A 21,791-nucleotide genomic window follows, 5' to 3' on the forward strand; every position below is an offset into this window, starting at 1 on the left:
TAAGGAGATGTAATAAGTTACGTATTTTGTTTTAGACGATATTTATATGTATTTATATACGAATATATCATATTTATAGATAAAGGTAAATAAGTAGTAATGTCTGTTTATTGTATGGAAAGGTAAAATCATTTGTTTTTGTTTGCTTTTTACAAAAATATTACAGAACGTAAGAATACAAAAAAAGAGATTATGTCTACCAAACAATTGATACTAAAGGCAATCTAGAACGTGTGAAATACAAAAAAAAAACATGGACAAACAATCTGAGGACTTACCATCAATGTTGTCGGATTGGTCGAAAGGCATTTGTTTCGCATCGTTGTGATCCTCTCGAGTATCAGCTGCTTGCATTGAATGGCTAGATAGTAAAGATGCCATATCCTCGGAGTGTTTCAATGCTCCGGGCTATTTAAGAAATTGAAAGCGCCAACGAAATAGAAAAAGAGAAAGGTGGGGGATATACAAATGTGGCCATTTCATTACAGCAATGAAAATAAACGATTTTTTGATTTTGAATTGTGATTGCGTTTATTTACAAAAAAAAAAAAAAAAAACAAAAGACGGGCGTGGGGAATATAAACAAAATGCTTTAAACCTTAGAAATGTACAAAAACTAACAAAGAACTTAGGTCAAATTAATGAAAAATATTATTTTGATTTTAAAATACTGTGAAATGTTGGTGGCGGTTGGTGGTTCTTTTCATGTCAATGTGAAACCTGAGATGCTCAGCATTGCTTCTAGATCATTCACGAACTGTCGTCACCCACATTTATGGTTATTATCTCTGGGGGTTTTGCCTTGGTATTACTCTTGTCCTCATTGCCATTGCCATGGCCACTTTTGTGAGTAGTTGAGGAATCCTTTGTGGCTTTCTGTTGCGAGTTACACTCCTGTTGTTCTCTTTCGTAACACATGCGATGGGATTTACATTTGTTGTGATGGTTAACTATCTCAAGGCGGAAGTTGGAGTTACCCTCTACAAATGAAGTACGGATATCCGGCAACTCGTTAGACCACTTGCGACAAAACTTACAATACATTGTATTGGAGTTTTCGTCATATTGCAGCCAATCATAGAGAAATAGCCAATTTGTGCGGAAACGGCCATTTTTACGGGATGTACTGGGCGGGGTAGCCACACTGGGCGATGTAGTCGGTGGCTGGGGCATATTTGTGGTGGACCCTGAGGAGCCTCGCGAAGTTGAGGCTTCACAGGTTTTTGCCAAAAACTGTTGTTGCTGTTGTTGTTGTTGTTGTAGCAATCGCTGGATGGTCGATGTGGCAGCCATCTCTATGTCTGCCACATTTTGCTGCCAGGTGTTTTTGATATGCTGCTGCGTTTGTTGTTGCAGTCTCTTCAGTTGAGCTTCAACCGCATGCTGAAAGATTATGTTCTGCTGTTGCTGATCTTTTTGTTGCTGATGCTTTTGAAATTGTTCGTATTCTTGTTGCAAATGTTTCGAAAAACTTTCGGCAATACTCAGTTGGCTTTGATTGGTACTACTGGTCGATGGATTTGGTTGTCGAGGATTATCAAGATTAATGGTAGTCTTTTGTAAATCGTGTTCGAAATCAAAATAAAAAAAAAAAAAAACAAACAAACAATCAAAAATTAAACTTAACATAAACTTGAAGGAGTTTCGTTCTTGATTGATGGGCTCAATCGAGAAGATTAAAAAAGCAATTCGCCATTGGAAAAGAGTGATAACCACTTTGTGAAATTTCTTAAAACAAACGTTCTTAAATTGTTTAGATTTTTTCTTTTTCACGGTCGATATTTACAATTCAATCTCAATAATCCTTCGCCATTCCAAACTCATTCGGTCAATCGTCTCTCCTTCTCTGCGCTCGAAAGTAATGAAGGCCCAGTTAGTTTTGACATTTTAAGGTTTAAAGCATTTCGGGCAAATACATTCCGCACTAGACTTTTGTTTTTACGTTTAAACTAAAAACTAATAACGAATGTGATTCTTAAATACAAATAGAATTTATGTTCGATTTTATTTTTCTTTTGGAAAATTTTAAATATATTTTAAAATACAAAACTCAACTCAATTGGAACCATCGTACCGGTCCAAAGAAAAAACCTTAACAAGATAAAGCAAACAAAAAATAGTAAAACATGATGATATAACTGCAGGACATTCGGGGGGAATCGTTCAAGAGATAAGTGTTGAGACTCCCTCCTTATAGCTTAGCTCAAGAATTTCAATGCCCCCACTTTTTGACTTATGAAACTTACCGGCAAGTATTCTGGAGGCAAGGAGACGTGATGTTCACGTTGCTGCTGTTGTTGGGCATCCATTAGTTCTTGCTTAATACTCAGCGATTGATTTAGACCCATGCCGCCAGATGATGCATTAATGTTGCCACCTCCACTGAGGGCACTTGCCGATGAGGGAGAGTCACGACGTCCTCCGGAATCTTCAGTTTCTGAGGTATTGCCGCCGCCTCCAGCTCCGATGTTTTTTGGCACTGGACTTGACTTAAAATTTGAGGGCGCCTAGAATAATAAAGAATTAGCAATTATAGTTGTATTCACTGTCGAAAAGTTCTAGGTGTTATCTTCTAAGCTGACCAAGGTTAACCTATTTGCAAATGGGTATGTTTACTTAGTAGTAGAAAATGAGCTAAAGTGCGGCAAGTGTCGATTATAAAAGGCTTTGTCGACATTTGATTCGATTTTTTGTAAAATATCCTCCTCTATAATCCATCATATTAAGAACAAAATTCTTTATACTCAAGAATTTTAATTAAACGAAATTTCATTATGTTTGCTTTAAAAATTTTATTTTTTACCGTTAAAGTCATAAGTAAGGCAAATTTCTTTAGAGTAAAGAATATATTTGATTTAAGAAATGATCTTTAAATTAGCTGAGATATGGAACCTTTGGAATAAAGATAAAAAAGCTTCAAATATAGGCTAACACTTATTATGAGGGTTTTGGACCTTTGGATATATTTTTTTTTTCTAATTAAGAAAGTATTTTTTTAATTTGATATATAGATTATAATGTGGATTTTTTATCCGACTTATATTTAAACATGAATAGCTGTATTAATATATCCCAAAAATGAGATTTGTATCCTAATTTTAAATTTAAACAATTTTATCACCCACAAAAAAACTGCTCTGCAACATATACTCCCAAACATAGTCTGCTTCAAGCATAAATAGAGGGTGTAGAGGCAAATTGAGGGCATTTTCATAACTGCCGACAAATGAGATGCCTTGAAAAGCAGAGTTGCACTTTGCTGTTGATGGTGACTTGACTCATTAAAAATACAACAATTTCAGCATTTGTTTAACCCCTATTTTCGGCCACAGAAATAAGGAACACACGAGAATGTTGCTTATTTTTTCTGTTTTTGTGTGTGCACAATGTACACTTTGTATAGATACAATGAAGGCAAAGAAGTTTTTCAGAAAAGAAAACACCATTAGGCTTCTTGCCCAACTAATATCAAGAGAGGCGCAGGATGGTATCTTATAGGTTTCATCAGACTTTGGGATTTCCCTAACTGCATACTCATTAAATTTTTTATAATCAGCCTTTTACCCACAGTCCGTGGTAATAGGGTGATTTTCCCTCAAATATCATCGAAAATACAATTGTCATTGTATAGTAATTTGTTATTGTATAGTAATTATCGTATATTGTTTCAGCATACCTGAGAGTCTTGAGTGTAATGCCTGTCCTGTACATTCGCATTTGGGGTCGAGGTCAACAAATTATCACAGTTAGATGAGTTCTTACGTCTTCTTTTATTACTAATAATATGCTCTGGTGTGGTCGAAACCTCTCGGTCGCGATCTCTCTTGCTCTGGTTGTTGTAGTCCATTTGAATCAGATCATCACGACGTTCTTCGATACCACCACCACGTTCACGATCCATGCTGCTGCCAACGCTACCGACACCACAAACGCTATTATCATTTCCTCGATCACTACCGCGATCACTGCCAGAATCACCGCGGCTGTTTAACACATCGGCACTAGCACTGCGACTAGCTGCTGCAGCGACGGCAGCCGCAACAGCGGCTGCTGCGACACTGGTGTTTCCCACACTAGGAGATCGTTCGCCACCGGTTAAACCTAAGCTGGCGGCTGCAGACTGTAAATTAGCATTGCCGCTTGCTGCAGCAACGGCTGCGGCCGCTGCAACAGCGGCTGCCGCAGCAGAACTCCGTTCACTAAGGCTGCTACTGCTGCGGTGTGAATGCAGGTCATCGCGCAAATCTCCACGTCGGTCGCGGTCACGGGATTCGCGTTCGCCACGCATGCCCAGACCGGGTCCACCTCCATACGATGTTCGGCCAGTTGGTGATGAAATATCCGCATCTCGGTGTTTGTCTAATTCGGAAGGATAATTTAAATTGTTGTTATCTGTGAGACCTCGCACCTGTAAATTAAGAGAGAGAGTGAGAGAGAGTAAGTTTATTAGATATCCTCCAATGTGGACAGTGTAGAATGACACACTTACCTGCAGGCTTTCGGCTGTTTTGAGGAACATCGGTAGGGAACTTTGGCCGACATTTACTTCGCCCTTGTACATAAAGTCGAGCAGGGAACGTATTTCTGAGTATCGGACATCTTTCAAATATATGATGGGGTGTGGATGATGATTCTGCAGGAATATTGTTTCGAAATATGGACTGCATGCTGATAATATAGCCTGGTGAGCCTAAAAAAGAAACAAAGCAAAATGATTGTTAATATCTGAAGTGTCACCACTAAAAACGAATGCACAGGCCTCAACGGCAATACTATATTAAAGGGATTAAAATATACGAGACGAAACTCAATACGCAAAAAAATTTAACTTACGAGGGCAGTTCGGAAACTTCCACCTCTGTTATGAACACATGTTAAATTTTGTTTCGATCTTCATATAAAACAGGTGTTCAAAAAAGAAATATTTACATAAAAAAGGTTTATCGGGACAAGAAATTCATAATGATATGGTGAATGTGTTAGGTGAAAGTGCTCCTTCATATGCAACAGTAAAAAATTGGGTTGCTGAATTTAAACGTGGTCGTACAAGCATTGAAGATGAACCACGTAGTGGACGTCCAAAAACAGCAACTACAACAGAAATTGTAGCCAAAGTGCATGATATAGTATTAAATGATCGACGACTAAAAGTGCGTGAAATTGCTAATAAAGGGTGATACGGTCAAAATTTGGTCAATATAAACTTGACGTATTTCTTTCAATTTTGCATTTAAAAAACCTGAACACCCCTCATTTTGAAGGTGTGTGTGTGTGTAGAATGTTGCTCCTATTTTGATTTTGGAATTCACTCTTCAATTGTCAAAATGCCGTACAAGCAAGAAGAGCAGTGCATCAAAATTTTGCTCGCGCATCGCGAAAATCCGAGCTACTCGCACGCAAAGCTGGCAAAATCGCTAAAAGTTGCGAAATCAACCGTTACAAATGTAATTAAAGTGTTTGGGGAACGTTTGTCGACAGCCAGGAAGTCTGGATCGGGGGGAAATCGAAAACCGGAAGCCGCTGAGACGACAAAGAGTGTTGCCGGTAGTTTCAAGCGAAACCCTAACCTCTCTCTCCGAGATGCCGCAAATAAGCTGGATGTATCGTCTACAACCGTGCATCGAGCCAAAAAACGAGCCGGACTATCGTCTTACAAGAAGGTAGTGACTCCAAATCGCGATGATAAACAAAATACGACGGCCAAAGCGCGATCCCGGATGCTGTACACGACGATGCTGACGAAGTTTGACTGCGTGGTAATGGACGACGAAACCTACGTCAAAGCCGACTACAAGCAGATTCCGGGACAGGAGTTTTATACGGCAAAAGGAAGGGGAAATGTAGCAGATATTCTCAAGCACATAAAACTGTCAAAGTTCGCAAGGAAATATCTGGTTTGGCAAGCCATCTGTACCTGTGGCTTGAAAAGCAGCATTTTCATAGCTTCCGGGACTGTCAACCAAGAAATTTACGTGAAAGAGTGTTTGAATAAACGTCTGCTGCCTTTCCTGAAGAAACACGGTTGTTCCGTACTGTTTTGGCCGGATTTGGCATCTTGCCATTACGGTAAAAAGGCCATGGAGTGGTACGCCGCCAACAACGTGCAGGTGGTTCCCAAGGACAAGAACCCTCCCAACACGCCAGAGCTCCGCCCAATTGAGAAATACTGGGCTATTGTCAAGCGGAACCTAAAGAAGACCAAAAAAACTGCTAAGGACGAGCAGCAGTTCAAGGCAAACTGGCTTTCTGCGGCTTTATCATGGGCACCTCAAATGATCGAGTCCATTTAATTTTGCATGAAGAACTACAGATGAAAACGCTTTCTGCAAGATGGGTGCCGCATTTGTTAACAGTCGATGACATTTCTGAGGGTTTCAAAGCTTCTCTAAGTGGTTTCACTGCAATGTGGAACGCCGTTCGGACTCGGCTATAAAAAGCAGGTCCCTTGTCATTGAGCTTAACATGGAATCGGGCAGCACTCAGTGATAAGAGAGAAATTCACCAATGTGGTATCACAATGGACTGAATAGTCTAGGTGAGCCTGATACATCGGGCTGCCACCCAACCTAACCTAACAGTCGATCAAAAACGCATAAGAATGAACATTTCTCAAGCTTGTTTTGATCGTTTTAAGCGAAATAAAATGGATTTTAAGCGTCGTTTCATAACTCCACTACTATACTCCAGAGACAAAAGAAGAATTCAAACAATGGACTGAAGCTGGAGGAAGTGCTCCAAAGAAGGCAAAAACAATTCAATTGGCTGGTAAGGTTATGGCAACGGTTTTTTGGGACTTCAAAGGTATTTTATTGGTTGACTATCCGCAAAAGGGCAAAACAATAAATTCAGAGTACTATTTCAACCTTTTGGATCAATTAAATGTACAAATTCGAGAAAAACGTCCTGGCGTACAACATAAAAAAATAATTTTTCATCGCACCAGCGCACAAGAGTGTTTTTACAATGGCTAAAATCAACGAATTAAAGTACTTGAGTTGCTTGACCACCCTCCTTATTCTCCTAATTTAGCTCCCAGTGACTTTTACTTGTTCCCAAATCTAAACAAAATCCTTGCTGGCAAGCGTTTTACCTCAAATGAAGATGCAATTACAGTTGTAAACCACTATTTTGAAGACCTTGAGGAAAACTAATTTAATCAAAGAACAGAATTGCTAGAATAGCGTTGGACTAAGTATATTGAAGTTTCAGGAGATTATATTGAAAAATAAAAATATTTTTGAGAAACTAACTATTCTCTTTCATTGATAGGCTAAGAAGTTTCCGAACCGCCCTCGTACATCAAAAAACTAAAAGGAAATCTTGGTTACGGAAATGATTGGTCAATCAAGTGGCCAAAAATGTTAAAATATTAAATACAAACTATAGGAAAAGTCACAAAAATTCCAAAATGATCACGAGAAAGTGAAGGTATAGGCAAATGTGACAACCGATATGCCCCATTTGCCAGGCGTTAAAATAATTACGAATTATTGTCGAGAATTAGTATCGGCGATAATTCTGCCCGCAGCCGAATTTAGAGTTCAAATCCATTAAAAGGCGTATTGGGTGAAAATTGGATCATTAGATGGTCACAAAATAAAATCTGTGGATGGGCCACAGTTACTTGTAGATCAATGTCAGCCAATTTTTGGTTTCGTGAACCGTTGGAAAGTGAACCGTAGAAAAAATAAGCTTTCAAAACTCTAAGGAACAGCGTTGTCACTGGCTTTTGTTTTCAAAAAGAGCCAAACTCATAAAAAAGAAACAAATTAAAAAAAAAAAATAATTTTATTGGAAAACAATAGGAACGAAAGAGTACATTTTGCAAAGAAAAACTGAAATAAGTTACGCATTTAATTCAAGCGTAAAAAAGAATTTATGGTTGACTTTTTGAAATTTTCATTTTGCAAAAAGGTTTTCGGCATTTATCAGTTAAATATGAAATCAGAATACGTCCTTCTAGGTCGGTATCTACAAAAGAAAACAATCGAGTAGATTCAGCGGTTAAAACTGGAAGCGCTCATATGTAATAGACACTTTTAGTTAATGTGGTATCACAATGGACTGCATAGTCTAAGTGAGCCTGACACGTATAAATCGGGCTGCGGAAATCACGTACAGAATTTAAGGTAGATCGCATGAAAAATAAGCCGCTAGGTTAGGTTAAGTTAGGTGGCAGCCCGATGTATCAGGCTCACTTAGACTATTCAGTCCATTGTGATACCACATTGGTGAACTTCTGCCCGATTCCATGTTAAGCTCAATGCCGAGTCCGAACGGCGTTCCACATTGCAGTGAAACCACTTAGAGAAGTTTTGAAACCCTCAGAAATGTCACCAGCATTACTGAGGTGGGACACCCAGAAAAAAGTGACCCCTTCTTTAAGTTAAAATGAACTCATTGTGAAGAAAGTTGAACTTCGTATAGCGCCAAAGACATTTTTATTTGTTTGAACGATGTGATTTTCGTAGAAATTAGGAATAATGCATTCCATATATTAGTTAACATTTTCCTATATTTATATACCACTATACTACAGAATGAAAAAATTTAACTAATTTGAATTCATATATGGAATGATTTTATTGAAATTTTTTCATTCATTTCGACAAATCTTACACATTTGTGGTAAAACTTTTACTTCATAATTAGAACTGCTTACCTTCGTTTTTAAATACAATTTTATTTATTTCTATAAGCAATTTTATCTTCAATAAAAGACATGTTTTATTAATATATTGAATATATTTATTAAGAATCAACAGCATCGAATCTCTTTGAAATATTAATTTATTATTCCACTATTTCCAATTTCCGTGTGATATTATCAACTGTAAAACGCACTTTTTCTTCTTCTTGTACTTTTCACTTTTAATAAGTTGCTGTCTAACGATTTTGTCCTCCTTTTACAATTTCAATACCTACAAATATAAAAAATCATAAAACATTTTTGTTGCAAAAGGTTAGCGTCACTGAATATTACCTGATAATTGAAGATTCCAAAATGAAGACAAATGAAAGGGTTGTTATTCTGCTGGTGTTTTCTTTCGTTATACACTATCACGAACATTGATAGATTTATTTAAAAAAACGAAAAATTTTCTCACTAATTTAAAATAACAAATATTTTATATATTTTATTTGTTATTTATTATATTATTTTACCATATTATTTTTTAACAATCTCTCCGTATACCAAAACAACGCGATTCCAACTAAAAAAACAACCGACGCGCAAATATATCGATTACACCCACGCGCAAACACATCGATTACGATGACAGGTATCGATTACAGGTAGACAATAGAAATGTAGGAAAATTTCCTATATTCTAACAAGTGTGTTTCCATAAGTTTTGAAAGGATTGCATATTTCTTAGTACGAATGAACTAAAATATTTTTCTATGCCAAGTGTTGTTCGTATGTATGAAAAACTTTCTATTATAAAGGAAGTCGCAATTATCATTTTATAAGAAATTTTACTAATTTTGAGGAAACTTGGTTTTAGTTCGGTTTTTGTTTATTTTTACGAATGCTTTGTTATCGGTGAATAAAATTTTCTTTTTCAGTAGTAAATTCTTATACCCAGCGAAGAAAATAGTATGAGTAAAATTCCATGCCTTATTCTAGTTAATGAACTAATCCTAACTGCTTACAGTTTAGGATTTTTTTACTGAAACGAGTAAATTTTATTATTTTTCACAAAAATTTACCTTAATGGAAATAAAATGGATAAACTATATTGATGAAAATTTTTTCCTTTAGTTTCGAAGGCACTTTTTTCTGGGTGGATAAACCACCGCTGAAAAAATTTTTGGTATTCGGTCGAAGCAGGAATCGAACCCACGACCCTGTGTATGCACGGCGGGCATGCTAACCATTGCACCACGGTGGCTCCAAGCCACTAACGCTAACGAAGTCAAATCTCGGAATCCAAAGATTTTCTCTTTACTTTAAAAATGTTGGTATTGATTCCGAGCCAAAGAAGCGGATAATACAAATAAGGATGCTTTTAAGACACAATTCTCTTTTAAATTTGGGTTTAGTGTACTTGCTTCTAGGAAGCAAATTTAAATTTTTCGTTTTTCCAGCAAAGTCCTTTAACGAGTTAAAGACAACTTTATTTTCCAAATTCAGACTCGACTTCCAGTAGAAATTATGATATGTTTCAAGTAAAAAACGTCTTTAAAATAAAGTGTTGAAAAACGTGTCCTATATTTGAACGATTTTTTGCTTTGTAGTCAAGATGCAAAAAGACAAATTTAAAGACAATTTCATTAATTTTAAAGAATTTTTCTGAATTATTAAAGTCAAGTTGACCTTAGCCCAAAAATGTTTTCTTTCATGTTGTGATACCCATTTTTAAGTAAAATCACTTAATTATAAGGACATTACGACTTCATTGAAAAGTTTATCGACTTTTGGACAAGGAAAAAAACTTTATATAAGAGAAATGCGTCTTCTGTGCTAAGCAAAATTTGCATTCATAGTATAAAGTCATGAAATCTTTGACCTCCCGACAATATTTTTTTCAGTGTATGTGGGTTCTTTAGGACGAATTCCGAGATCATGTATCGAATTTCAGCAGGATTGAACTTAGCCTTCAGAAGACAAACTTGGACAAATTTACACTGAAAAATATTGTCGTGAGGTCCTTTAAATAATAATGCACATTAGAAGACGCACTTCTCTTAATTTCGAATTAAAAATGGGTATCTTTGCATGGAAAATTTTGTTGGACTAAGGTCAACTAGGCCATAATAATTGTGAAAAACTAATAAAACTCGCCTCCATTTTTGTTGTCTCTATATATCTTGACTACAAGTTAAAAACCGTTCATAAATAAGTTTTTTGTTAATTAATTTTTCAAATGACGGTGCAAATCTAACTAAACCAAAAATATGGAAGGATTTAACACGTACTTTTTCAATCATTGGAATAAAAGTAAACAGCTTCAAAACATGGCTAAGATTGCCTTCATTTAGGAAAACATTTTATGATTTGAAGTAATAGTAACAAATTGTAATAATTTAAATTGACATACAATGAAAATGTCTTTTTTCAATATGACGAGCAATAGGTTTGTTTCCTTTTAAAAATTTACCTTCACCGTTTCACCTTCACAAGCTAAAGTAACATCGCAAAGGGCTTCTCTCTGCAGCAAGGAGGTGAGGACACCAGTTAAATTTGTCGGATGATTGTTCCAGCGTAGACAGAATTGCTGGTCCATAGCTCCTAGGTCAGCGTTGAACCTGCAATTATAAAGAATAGACCACAAGTGGTCGTCAGTAACTCAATTCCAAATAAGCTAATTATGTAATTTAGTCATTAAACAGATAAGCGGCATGAAATAATTAAAATTCTAGCTGGCGAATGCTGGCAAACATTCACATTCATATCGATTTATTAACCAACCATACGTCGTAATCTGGTAAATTTAATTAATTTTATATACATAAATAAATATGTAGTATGTTTTATTTATGCCAAACAAAAAAAAAAAAAATACAACATAAATAAAATACCCAATATTGAAAATCCACCCACCTCTTAACCAATTAGTAATCAAAATGAAAAAAAGCAACAACTGTAACGCCATCCTCAGGATGTAGAGCATTAAATAAATTTGTCTATTAGAAGGTGATAAATTTTCATATGGTAGTCATAATGTGAAACTAGTGCACCAAGTGAAAATAGGCGGTATGTGCATAAATAACAATGGAAGATAATTTTTTTTTCGGTGTCAGTATTATTCTAAAATTCGTACTAATAAATTGTTTAAAACAATTCAAATAAACCAAAATAACTGCTGCAACATGAACGATCCCGAACATAATCATATTCATAGTTTCATATGTGCAGAAATAAATTTTGTTTAGATTTGTGGAAAAGATTTTTCCCAGATTTTACGGAAAGTCCTTTAAGGCAACTGTGTGGGATAAATGGGTAATATAATTCTCCCGGAGATCCAGTAAAGAGAAGAAGAGTATTCAAAAAGTTAAAGTTATTTCATCTTTAATAGGAATTTATGGAACAACAATGTAATTGAATGAAACATCATCATCCTACATATTATCACAATTTTCTTACGAGTTTATTGGACATGAAGATTAAGGAATTGTTTTATTATTAAGTCATTGAAAAGAAAATGCCATATATGAATCTACACAAGCCTGACTATAAGATTATATATAATTTTCCACAGCCCAATGAAATTTTCCTTATCCCAAGTACACCCACAGAAAAAATCATGAACGGGGTGCACGTTTCAAAACGATCCGTTCATAGAATTGAATCAACACACATGTGGTGTCAAATGAAGAACATTCGGTGTCAATCTGATCTGAAAAAAATTAAGTTTACAAATGTATATTTTAACTTTGAATGTCAAATAAGAACTATGAAGACCCGGGTTCGAATACTGTATCGGAAATTTAGTTTTTATATAAAATTTTATTAATTTTTTTAGATCCTTACACACAAAAAAATTTCACGAAAATTTTTCCAATTAAAATTTTAATTGAGTCTTAAAAAATATTCATTTAAAAATTTAATTGATTCAACAAATTTTTTTAATTGAAACAAAAATCAATCACAAAAATAATAGTATCAATTAATTTTTTAATTGGATCAATTAACTTTTTAATTGACCTTCAATTAATTTTTTAATTGATACTATCATTTCTGTGATTGAAGACATTTCAATTAAAAATTAATTGGATCAATTAATTTCGTGATTGAATCAGAAAAAAATTTTTTTGTGTGTAGATACTAAAAAATTTGGAAAATATTTGTTACACACTTTTTTTAAGTCCTGCACAGTAACATTATTATGAATACTAATTTACGTTTTCATTTTTACAGTAAATTTACATTACAACAATTTTTTATTACCGCTACCGTGACTCGAACCTGGACTGTCTGCTTCATACACAGAAAAAAAATGTCACGAAAATTTTTCCAATTAAAGTCTTAATTGAGTTTTCAAAAATATTCAATTAAATTTAATTGATTCAACAAATTTTGTAATTGAAACAAAAATCAATCACAAATATTAATAGTATCAATTAATTTTTTAATTGGATCAATTAATTTTTTAATTTCTGTGATTGAAGACATTTCAATTAAAAATTAATTGGATCAATTAATTTCGTGATTGAAGACAAAACGTATTTTTTTGTGTGTGCGCATTAACAATCGCCTTAGCACATTGCACCATCGACGGAGTTGCTATTAAAACGTCTAATGATTATTTCAATACTTTTCACGGTAAAAAAAAAAAAAAACAAAACGAACGCTGTTCATGAAATTGTGAACGGCCGTGGACGGCACCGTTTTGATTTTTCGTCAACGTTTCATTGTGTGACCGTTCGTTCCAGATTTTGGAACGTACGTTTTTATATTATATTATGTCTCAAAATTTTATAAACTAAACATGGGTATAAAATTCAATTACCGTACTCATAAGTCCAATGTGAACTAAAGCAGAAGAAAATTTTCATATGATTTCCAAAAATATTAAGATATATGTTTAAAATGGTCATGATTTAGAGCCAATATTTTTTTAAATTTTCATTAATGTTTTCTTCTATACCAGGTCAATAATTTTTCCACAATTTTAGTGACGACGATCCCAAATTTATTTGCACAAAATAAAAAAAAATATGAATTTTCTCTTAATCATAAAATAATAAATATCAATGAAAAATAATATAAACACCTGTTAAATCTAAAAAGAAACGAAATCTCACTGACAAAAATATGGACCTAATTTTGCAACCTAAATTTTAAGACTCGCAATTTACACAATATTAAGGAAAAATCTCTTTACAATAATGAAATTTTAATTAAAACGAAGTTTATAATCATTGCATCAAAATTTGTTTCGTTCAATTTAGGACACGAATCTTGGAAATTTGAGTTCCTCTGTTAAAGTTTTTGATTTAAAGAAAATTTTTTGTTGGAATTAAGAAAACATTTTTGTTCTTTGAAGTATCTGTTATAACATAAGTGGTATATTAAAACTGAAATTGGTTTGTACGTGAATAGCTTTATTAATATATCGCACAAAGAAAATTCGATAAATGAGATCTGTATACTAGTTTTAATTTTATTTATTTATCCTAGATTTAAAGCTAGATAGCTCCCTCAAAATGTCTTTATTTAGGGAATCAATACTAAAATCCTTAAGGAAAAGTCAAAACCTTTGGATCCAAATAAAATTTTCTTGAGTGCACCCTCCAAAAGAATCGGGTTTCTAACATATGTTCCAAACATATTTTGCAGGAAGTAAATATATTATTGGATACTGCCGAAACATTAATATGTTTGTTCTATGTGAACATATTATATGTTTGGAAGCATGTTGAGCCCAAAAATATTATATGCTTGGAAGAATTTTCCCCAAAGACGATTGTGCTCATTCCCTCACATAATTTTCACTTACACGAAATTTTTAGTTCTTGGCACCTTTTTCTGTAATACAAATAATGTTGAAGAAATTATTCAATTTTATAAATTTGTTAAATTTTGCCTTTCGCCTGGACGGAGAATCGAACTGAGGACCATACAGTTTGAAAGCCAACACACTATCCACTGGGCTACGCAGCTGTTATAGTCACCAGTAGACAATTATCGTTATAAGTTACATTTATATAGCATAGTTTGCAGCGCCCACGAGCCCATGCAAACATAACATTATTTAGCAGAAACATACATTTGTTGGCCACGTGGAGCAGTGGTTAGCATATCTGCCTTGCATTCAAAGGGTCGTGGGTTCAATCCCTGCTCCGACCGAACACCATTTTTTTTATTTACACATTTATATTTATTCTATTTACTTTTCTTTAATAATTCATTTTAAAGAAAATAAACTTTTTCAATTGTTTTAGCTGCAAAAAACGAACTTTATGCCCGCTTTTGTATTTGAAGGTGTCCGTCAACTCCTCTTGGACTACTTATTAATAAAGAGAACTAATCTTTGTTTTTATACATTTTACTGTAATTTTTCACTTTTTCCTCCTTTTTTCATTTTACTGTCCCAACTCTAACAAGACTATAGTGCCCTTTCGTTATTTTTATGAAGATCGCTTTGTAATTTTTGTATATTTTCCACCGTTTTTTTAAATTTCCTTTGCCTGAATATTTTGACTTATTCCTCGTACGTTCCGATTTCTTTTAACGAACCAAGAAAAAAATTGTGCCCATAATGCCAAAATGATAGACAAAACACATGTCCACACATACATATAATGCTGATCCCAAGGCGAAAACATATGCTGTTTTTTTTTCAAATGTCTATTCTTTTGTTTCCGAATGTCTATTCTCTTCACTCCAAATACTCATTCTAATAATCAGATTAAATAATATTTAGACTTAAGCATATAAAATGTTTGGCCTTATCTTAAAACAGTTTTCCGAAACAACATACAAGCGGTTTCACAGAAATTGCTCTCTTTTTCATTCTCTCGCTGTGTTATGTTGATATCTTTCGTCAACCTTCCCGGTTTCCATCTCTATTTCTTTCTCTATACTCCCTCTCTGTCGGTCTATGAATAAAATATCACAACATAAAGGGTGATTCTTTTGAGGTTAGGATTTTCATGCATTAGTATTTGACAGATCACGTGGGATTTCAGACATGGTGTCAAAGAGAAAGATGCTCAGTATGCTTTGACATTTCATCATGAATAGACTTACTAACGAGCCACAACGTCGAATTTTCAGTGAATGGGCCCTAGAAAAGTTGGCAGAAAATCCGATTTTTTATCGACAAATTTTGTTCAGCGATGAGGCTCATTTCTGGTTGAATGGCTACGTAAATAAGCAAAATTGCCGCATTTGGAGTGAAGAGCAACCAGAAGCCGTTCAAGAACTGCCCATGCATCCCGAAAAATGCACTGTTTGGTGTGGTTTGTACGCTGGTGGAATCATTGGACCGTATTTTTTCAAAGATGCTGTTGGACGCAACGTTACGGTGAATGGCGATCGCTATCGTTCGATGCTAACAAACTTTTTGTTGCCAAAAATGGAAGAACTGAACTTGGTTGACATGTGGTTTCAACAAGATGGCGCTACATGCCACACAGCTCGCGATTCTATGGCCATTTTGAGGGAAAACTTCGGAGAACAATTCATCTCAAGAAATGGACCGGTAAGTTGGCCACCAAGATCATACGATTTGACGCCTTTAGACTATTTTTTGTGGGGCTACGTCAAGTCTAAAGTCTACAGAAATAAGCCAGCAACTATTCCAGCTTTGGAAGACAACATTTCCGAAGAAATTCGGGCTATTCCGGCCGAAATGCTCGAAAAAGTTGCCCAAAATTGGACTTTCCGAATGGACCACCTAAGACGCAGCCGCGGTCAACATTTAAATGAAATTATCTTCAAAAAGTAAATGTCATGGACCAATCTAACGTTTCAAATAAAGAACCGATGAGATTTTGCAAATTTTATGCGTTTTTTTTTTTTAAAGTTATCAAGCTCTTAACAAATCACCCTTTATATATGTTTATACGAAATTTGTAAATTTATATATGTTTACATTCACACATATTATTTTTATGAAACATTCATGCCCCAAACATAATATATTCTAGCATATTAACATATGCGTCCCAAACATTTAGTGTCAGTTTAGGAACATTACATGTTTCCACTTAAATATATTGTGTTTAAAAATTGTGCCCGAAACACATTTTGTTTATATCGGAACATATGAAAAACATATTTTTCTAACAGTGTGTATAATGAACACTTAGGAGAGATTTAGGTGCTAAATATCGAGATTTTGTGTGTTGTGTTAACATTTTATTAGATCACGACAAATTGGGAAGCACGTCTTAAAAAAAAAAATAAATACATATTCTCTCTTACAACGTTCCTACTTGCGTCTTCATCTTTATGGTCAGCATAGAGCCAGCCTTTCTCCCCACCAATTTATTCAAGCATAAATTAGTATTGACAGCGTTCGTGATAAACGTATTCGAGAACTCACGAAAAATGTTTGAGAGTTAAAAAAATATTCGTTGTAGTCGGGGTAGATTATAAACTTGTAGAAACGCCCACCGATTGTTGCCATGGTTGTATTTCGAGAGCAAGGATATAAGATTCCCTCATAAGTAACAGTAAATCCTTGCTCTCTATAGTGTCGTGTATATCTATACGAATATATGTATGTACATACAAAAAATCGCTTCTGTAACATGTACTCCCAAATACATTTTGCTTCAAGCATGTAAATTTTTGGGTATTGCCCAAATATTTATATATTTGATTTCTTCCAATATATAATATGTTTGAAAGCATATTGGTCTAAACAATATAATATGTTTGGGTAGTCTAAGTTCCAAACATTTTGTATTTTTTCATCCAAAGTCAATAATGTTGTCCAAAAAACTATATGTTATCATGTGAACATATAATATGTTTGGAAGCATTTTGAGCCCAATAGAATAATTTAGAATAATTTTTTCCCTAAGAAGATTGTGCTCAAAAATTTGTTTCTGCCTAATTGTATATTCTCCCACATCCTTCTCACTTCCACGAGTTTTTTTAGTTTTTAGCACCTTTTTCTGTAATACAAACATTGTAGAAGAAATTATTCAATTTTATATTTTTTTAAATTTTACCTTTTGCCGGACGGGGATTCGAACAGCGGACCACACAGTTTGTAAGCCAGCACACTATCCACTGGGCTACGTAGCTGTTATGGTCATCAATAGATAATTATCGTTATAAGTTACATTTGTATAGCATAGCTTGCGGCGCCCACGAGCCGATGCAAACAAAACATTGTTTAACAGAAACATACATTTGTTGGCGACGTGGATCAGTGGTTGGTACGTCCGCCTTGCATGTTAAGGGCCCTGGGTTCGATCCCTGCTTCGACCGAACACCAACATTTTTTATTTTTATTTTTTTTTTACATATACTCCACATACGTTCGGAAGATCCCGAAAAGGTGTTCAACATTACATACTACTATATAAAACTTTTACTACGAAACTATAAAGTGTGTCTTATAAAAGACTTACAGTCACAGAAGAACCGTGCTTGTAATAAACGAAATGGACTGAGTTCAAATCAAATATTATTTTTTTATTGCAAAAATAAAATTTTTGTAACAGGTTTTGGTATCAAGTTTGAAATTTACGAAGAAATTCAAAAACTCTTACAAAAGAAAAACGTGAAGTCGAGTATATAAAGGGTGATTCTTTTGAGGTTAGGATTTTCATGCATTAGTATTTGACAGATCACGTGGGATTTCAGACATGGTGTCAAAGAGAAAGATGCTCAGTATGCTTTGACATTTCATCATGAATAGACTTACTAACGAGCAACGCTTGCAAATCATTGAATTTTATTACCAAAATCAGTGGCAGAAAATCCGCTTTTTTATCGACAAATTTTGTTCAGCGATGAGGCTCATTTCTGGTTGAATGGCTACGTAAATAAGCAAAATTGCCGCATTTGGAGTGAAGAGCAACCAGAAGCCGTTCAAGAACTGCCCATGCATCCCGAAAAATGCACTGTTTGGTGTGGTTTGTACGCTGGTGGAATCATTGGACCGTATTTTTTCAAAGATGCTGTTGGACGCAACGTTACGGTGAATGGCGATCGCTATCGTTCGATGCTAACAAACTTTTTGTTGCCAAAAATGGAAGAACTGAACTTGGTTGACATGTGGTTTCAACAAGATGGCGCTACATGCCACACAGCTCGCGATTCTATGGCCATTTTGAGGGAAAACTTCGGAGAACAATTCATCTCAAGAAATGGACCGGTAAGTTGGCCACCAAGATCATGCGATTTGACGCCTTTAGACTATTTTTTGTGGGGCTACGTCAAGTCTAAAGTCTACAGAAATAAGCCAGCAACTATTCCAGCTTTGGAAGACAACATTTCCGAAGAAATTCGGGCTATTCCGGCCGAAATGCTCGAAAAAGTTGCCCAAAATTGGACTTTCCGAATGGACCACCTAAGACGCAGCCGCGGTCAACATTTAAATGAAATTATCTTCAAAAAGTAAATGTCATGGACCAATCTAACGTTTCAAATAAAGAACCGATGAGATTTTGCAAATTTTATGCGTTTTTTTTTAAAAAAAAGTTATCAAGCTCTTAACAAATCACCCTTTACATATAAATTTTTTTTCCATCGAATCCTAAAGCTAACGGTAACCATTCCAAAGCACATTATATTTAAATTCTAAACAATAATTTTACCACCAACACAAACATTTATTTAGATGTGAACAATTGTTTGTTAGCATGTAACACAATTAATTTAGACATACAAATAAATATGAATTTTTATTAACGAATAATTTTGTACTTAATTTCACTTTTAAGGCCGGTATAAAGTTGGCATTATCGCGTTATATGGTCATGTTTGCCCTTTTACTTTTCTTTAATAATTTATTTTAAAGAAAATAAACTTATTCAATTGTTGCTGTGGATTATTCCCCACCATGTTATAATACAATTTGCCGAAAAGAGTTATAATGTTATTCTAGTTTTACCGATTCGAGTTTTGCCGCCAAAATGAGAAATAATTTTAGCGGCAAAACTCAATGCCCGCTTTTATTTTCGAATGTATCCGTTTACTCCTCTTTGACTACTTATTAATAAAGAGGAACTAAACTTTGTTTTTATAGATCTTACTGTTTAATTTTTCATTGTTTCCCCCTGTTTTAATTTTACAGCCACAACGCTAAAAAGAGTACACTGAAAAAAATATTGTCGTGAGGCCAAAGATTTCATGGCCTTAAAATAAGAACACAAATTTTAATTTTTCGCTTTTTCAGCTTTTTTTCATATGTTATCAAAGTCCGTTAAAAACAGGACTTCCAGTAGAAATTATTCTATGTTTCAAGTAAAAATTGTCTTTAAAATAAAGTGTTGAAAAACATGTCTTATTTTTGAACGATTTTTTGCTTTGTAGTCAAAATGCAAAAATGCAACAAATTGCACAGAATTTCATTAAATTTAAAGAATTTTTCTGAATTATTAAAGTCAAGTTGACCTTAGCCCAAACATTTTTTCTTTCATGTTATGATACCCATTTTTAAGTGAAATCACTTAATTATAAGGTCAATACGACTACATTGAAAAGTTTGTCGACTTTTAGACAAGGAAAAAAAAACTTTATAGTAGAGAAATGCGTCTTCTATGCTAAGCAAAATTTGAATTTGTATTTGAAAGACATGTAATCTTTGACATCACGACAATATTATTTTCGGTGTGGGATGAAGCACAATGTTACTAAAAAACAAGTAAGGAAAGTCTAAAGTCGGGCGGGGCCGACTATATTATACCCTGCACCACTTTGTAGATCTAAATTTTCGATACCATATCACATCCGTCAAATGTGTTGGGTGCTATATATAAAGGTTTGTCCCAAATACATACATTTAAATATCACTCGATTTGGACAGAATTTGATAGACTTTTACAAAATCTATAGACTCAAAATTTAAGTCGGCTAATGCACTAGGGTGGAGCACAATGTTAGTAAAAAAATATGGGAAACATTTAAATCTGAAGCAATTTTAAGGAAACTTCGCAAAAGTTTATTTATGGTTTATCGCTCGATATATATATGTATTAGAAGTTTAGGAAAATTAGAGTCATTTTGACAACTTTTCGACTAAGCAGTGGCGATTTTATGAGGAAAATGTTGATATTTTGAGCTATATCTAAATCTGAACCGATTTCAATCAAATTTGGCACGCATAGCTACAATGCTAAATCTACTCCCTGTGCAACATTTCAACCAAATTGGGCCAAAACTCTGGCTATTAGAACCATATTAGTCCTTATGGGGCGAAAGATATATATGGGAGCCATATCTAAATCTGAACCGATTTCAATTAAATTTTGCACACTTAACTGCACTACCAATTGTACTCCTAGTGCAAAATTTCCAACAAATTGGGCCAAAACTCTGGCTTCTGGGTCCATATAAGTGCATATCGGGCGAAAGATATATATGGGAGCTATATCTAAATCTGAATCGATTTCAACCACATTTGGCACGCATAGCTACAATGCTAAATCTACTCCCTGTGCAAAATTTCAGCCAAATTGGGCAAAACTCTGGCTTGTAGGACCATATTAGTCCATATCGGGCGAAAGATATATATGGGAGCTATATATATATCTGAACCGATTTCAATCAAATTTTGCACACTTGACTATACGACTAAGTGTTATGTCTGTACAAAATTTCAAGCAAATCGGTATAAAACTCTGGCAGCTGGGTCCATATTAGTCCATATCGGGCGAAAGATATATATGGGAGCTATATCTAAATCTGAACCGATTTCTTCCAAAATCAATAGGGTTCTATTCTGACCCAAATTAGGAACATGTGCCAAATTTGAAGGCGATTGGACTTAAATTGCGACCTAGACTTTGATCACAAAAATGTGTTCACAGACAGACGGACGGACGGACGGACGGACAGACGGACATGGTTATATCGACTCAGGGACCCACCCTGAGCATTATTGCCAAAGACACCATGTGTCTATCACGTCTCCTTCTGGGCGTTACAAACATATGCACTAACTTATAATACCCTGTTCCACAGTGTGGCGCAGGGTATAAATATGGGAAACATTTAAATCTGAACCAATTTTGAGGCAACTTCGCAAAAGCGTATTTATGATTTATCGGTCGATAGATGTGTATTAGAGTCATAGGAAAATTTGAGTACTTTTTACAAGTTTTCGACTTAGCAGTGTAGATTTTTATAAGGAAATGTGGGTATTTTTGCCATTTTG

General features: G+C 34.6%; 1 protein-coding gene across 15 annotated transcripts in view; it reads right to left on the minus strand.

The window, feature by feature from the left end:
• fru (sex determination protein fruitless) overlaps window positions 1-21,791 on the minus strand; it is a 1,011,467-nt gene that overhangs the window by 37,941 nt on the left and 951,735 nt on the right. For 14 of the 15 annotated variants that reach the window (XM_075291195.1, XM_075291193.1, XM_075291192.1 and 11 more), the window contains 5 exons: window positions 11,106-11,253; window positions 4,490-4,690; window positions 3,677-4,408; window positions 2,247-2,507; window positions 279-408 (listed from right to left, as the gene is read on the minus strand). In XM_075291195.1, coding sequence (XP_075147310.1) covers window positions 279-408; window positions 2,247-2,507; window positions 3,677-4,408; window positions 4,490-4,690; window positions 11,106-11,253 — 1,472 coding nt within the window. Of the gene's footprint in view, window positions 1-278; window positions 409-525; window positions 1,555-2,246; window positions 2,508-3,676; window positions 4,409-4,489; window positions 4,691-11,105; window positions 11,254-21,791 lie in introns of those variants that run through there. The other variant, XM_075291191.1, reaches the window with a different exon arrangement.

Source organism: Haematobia irritans, chromosome 1 (assembly GCF_050003625.1).
Source record: "Haematobia irritans isolate KBUSLIRL chromosome 1, ASM5000362v1, whole genome shotgun sequence".
NCBI classification, from domain to species: Eukaryota; Metazoa; Arthropoda; class Insecta; order Diptera; family Muscidae; genus Haematobia; species Haematobia irritans.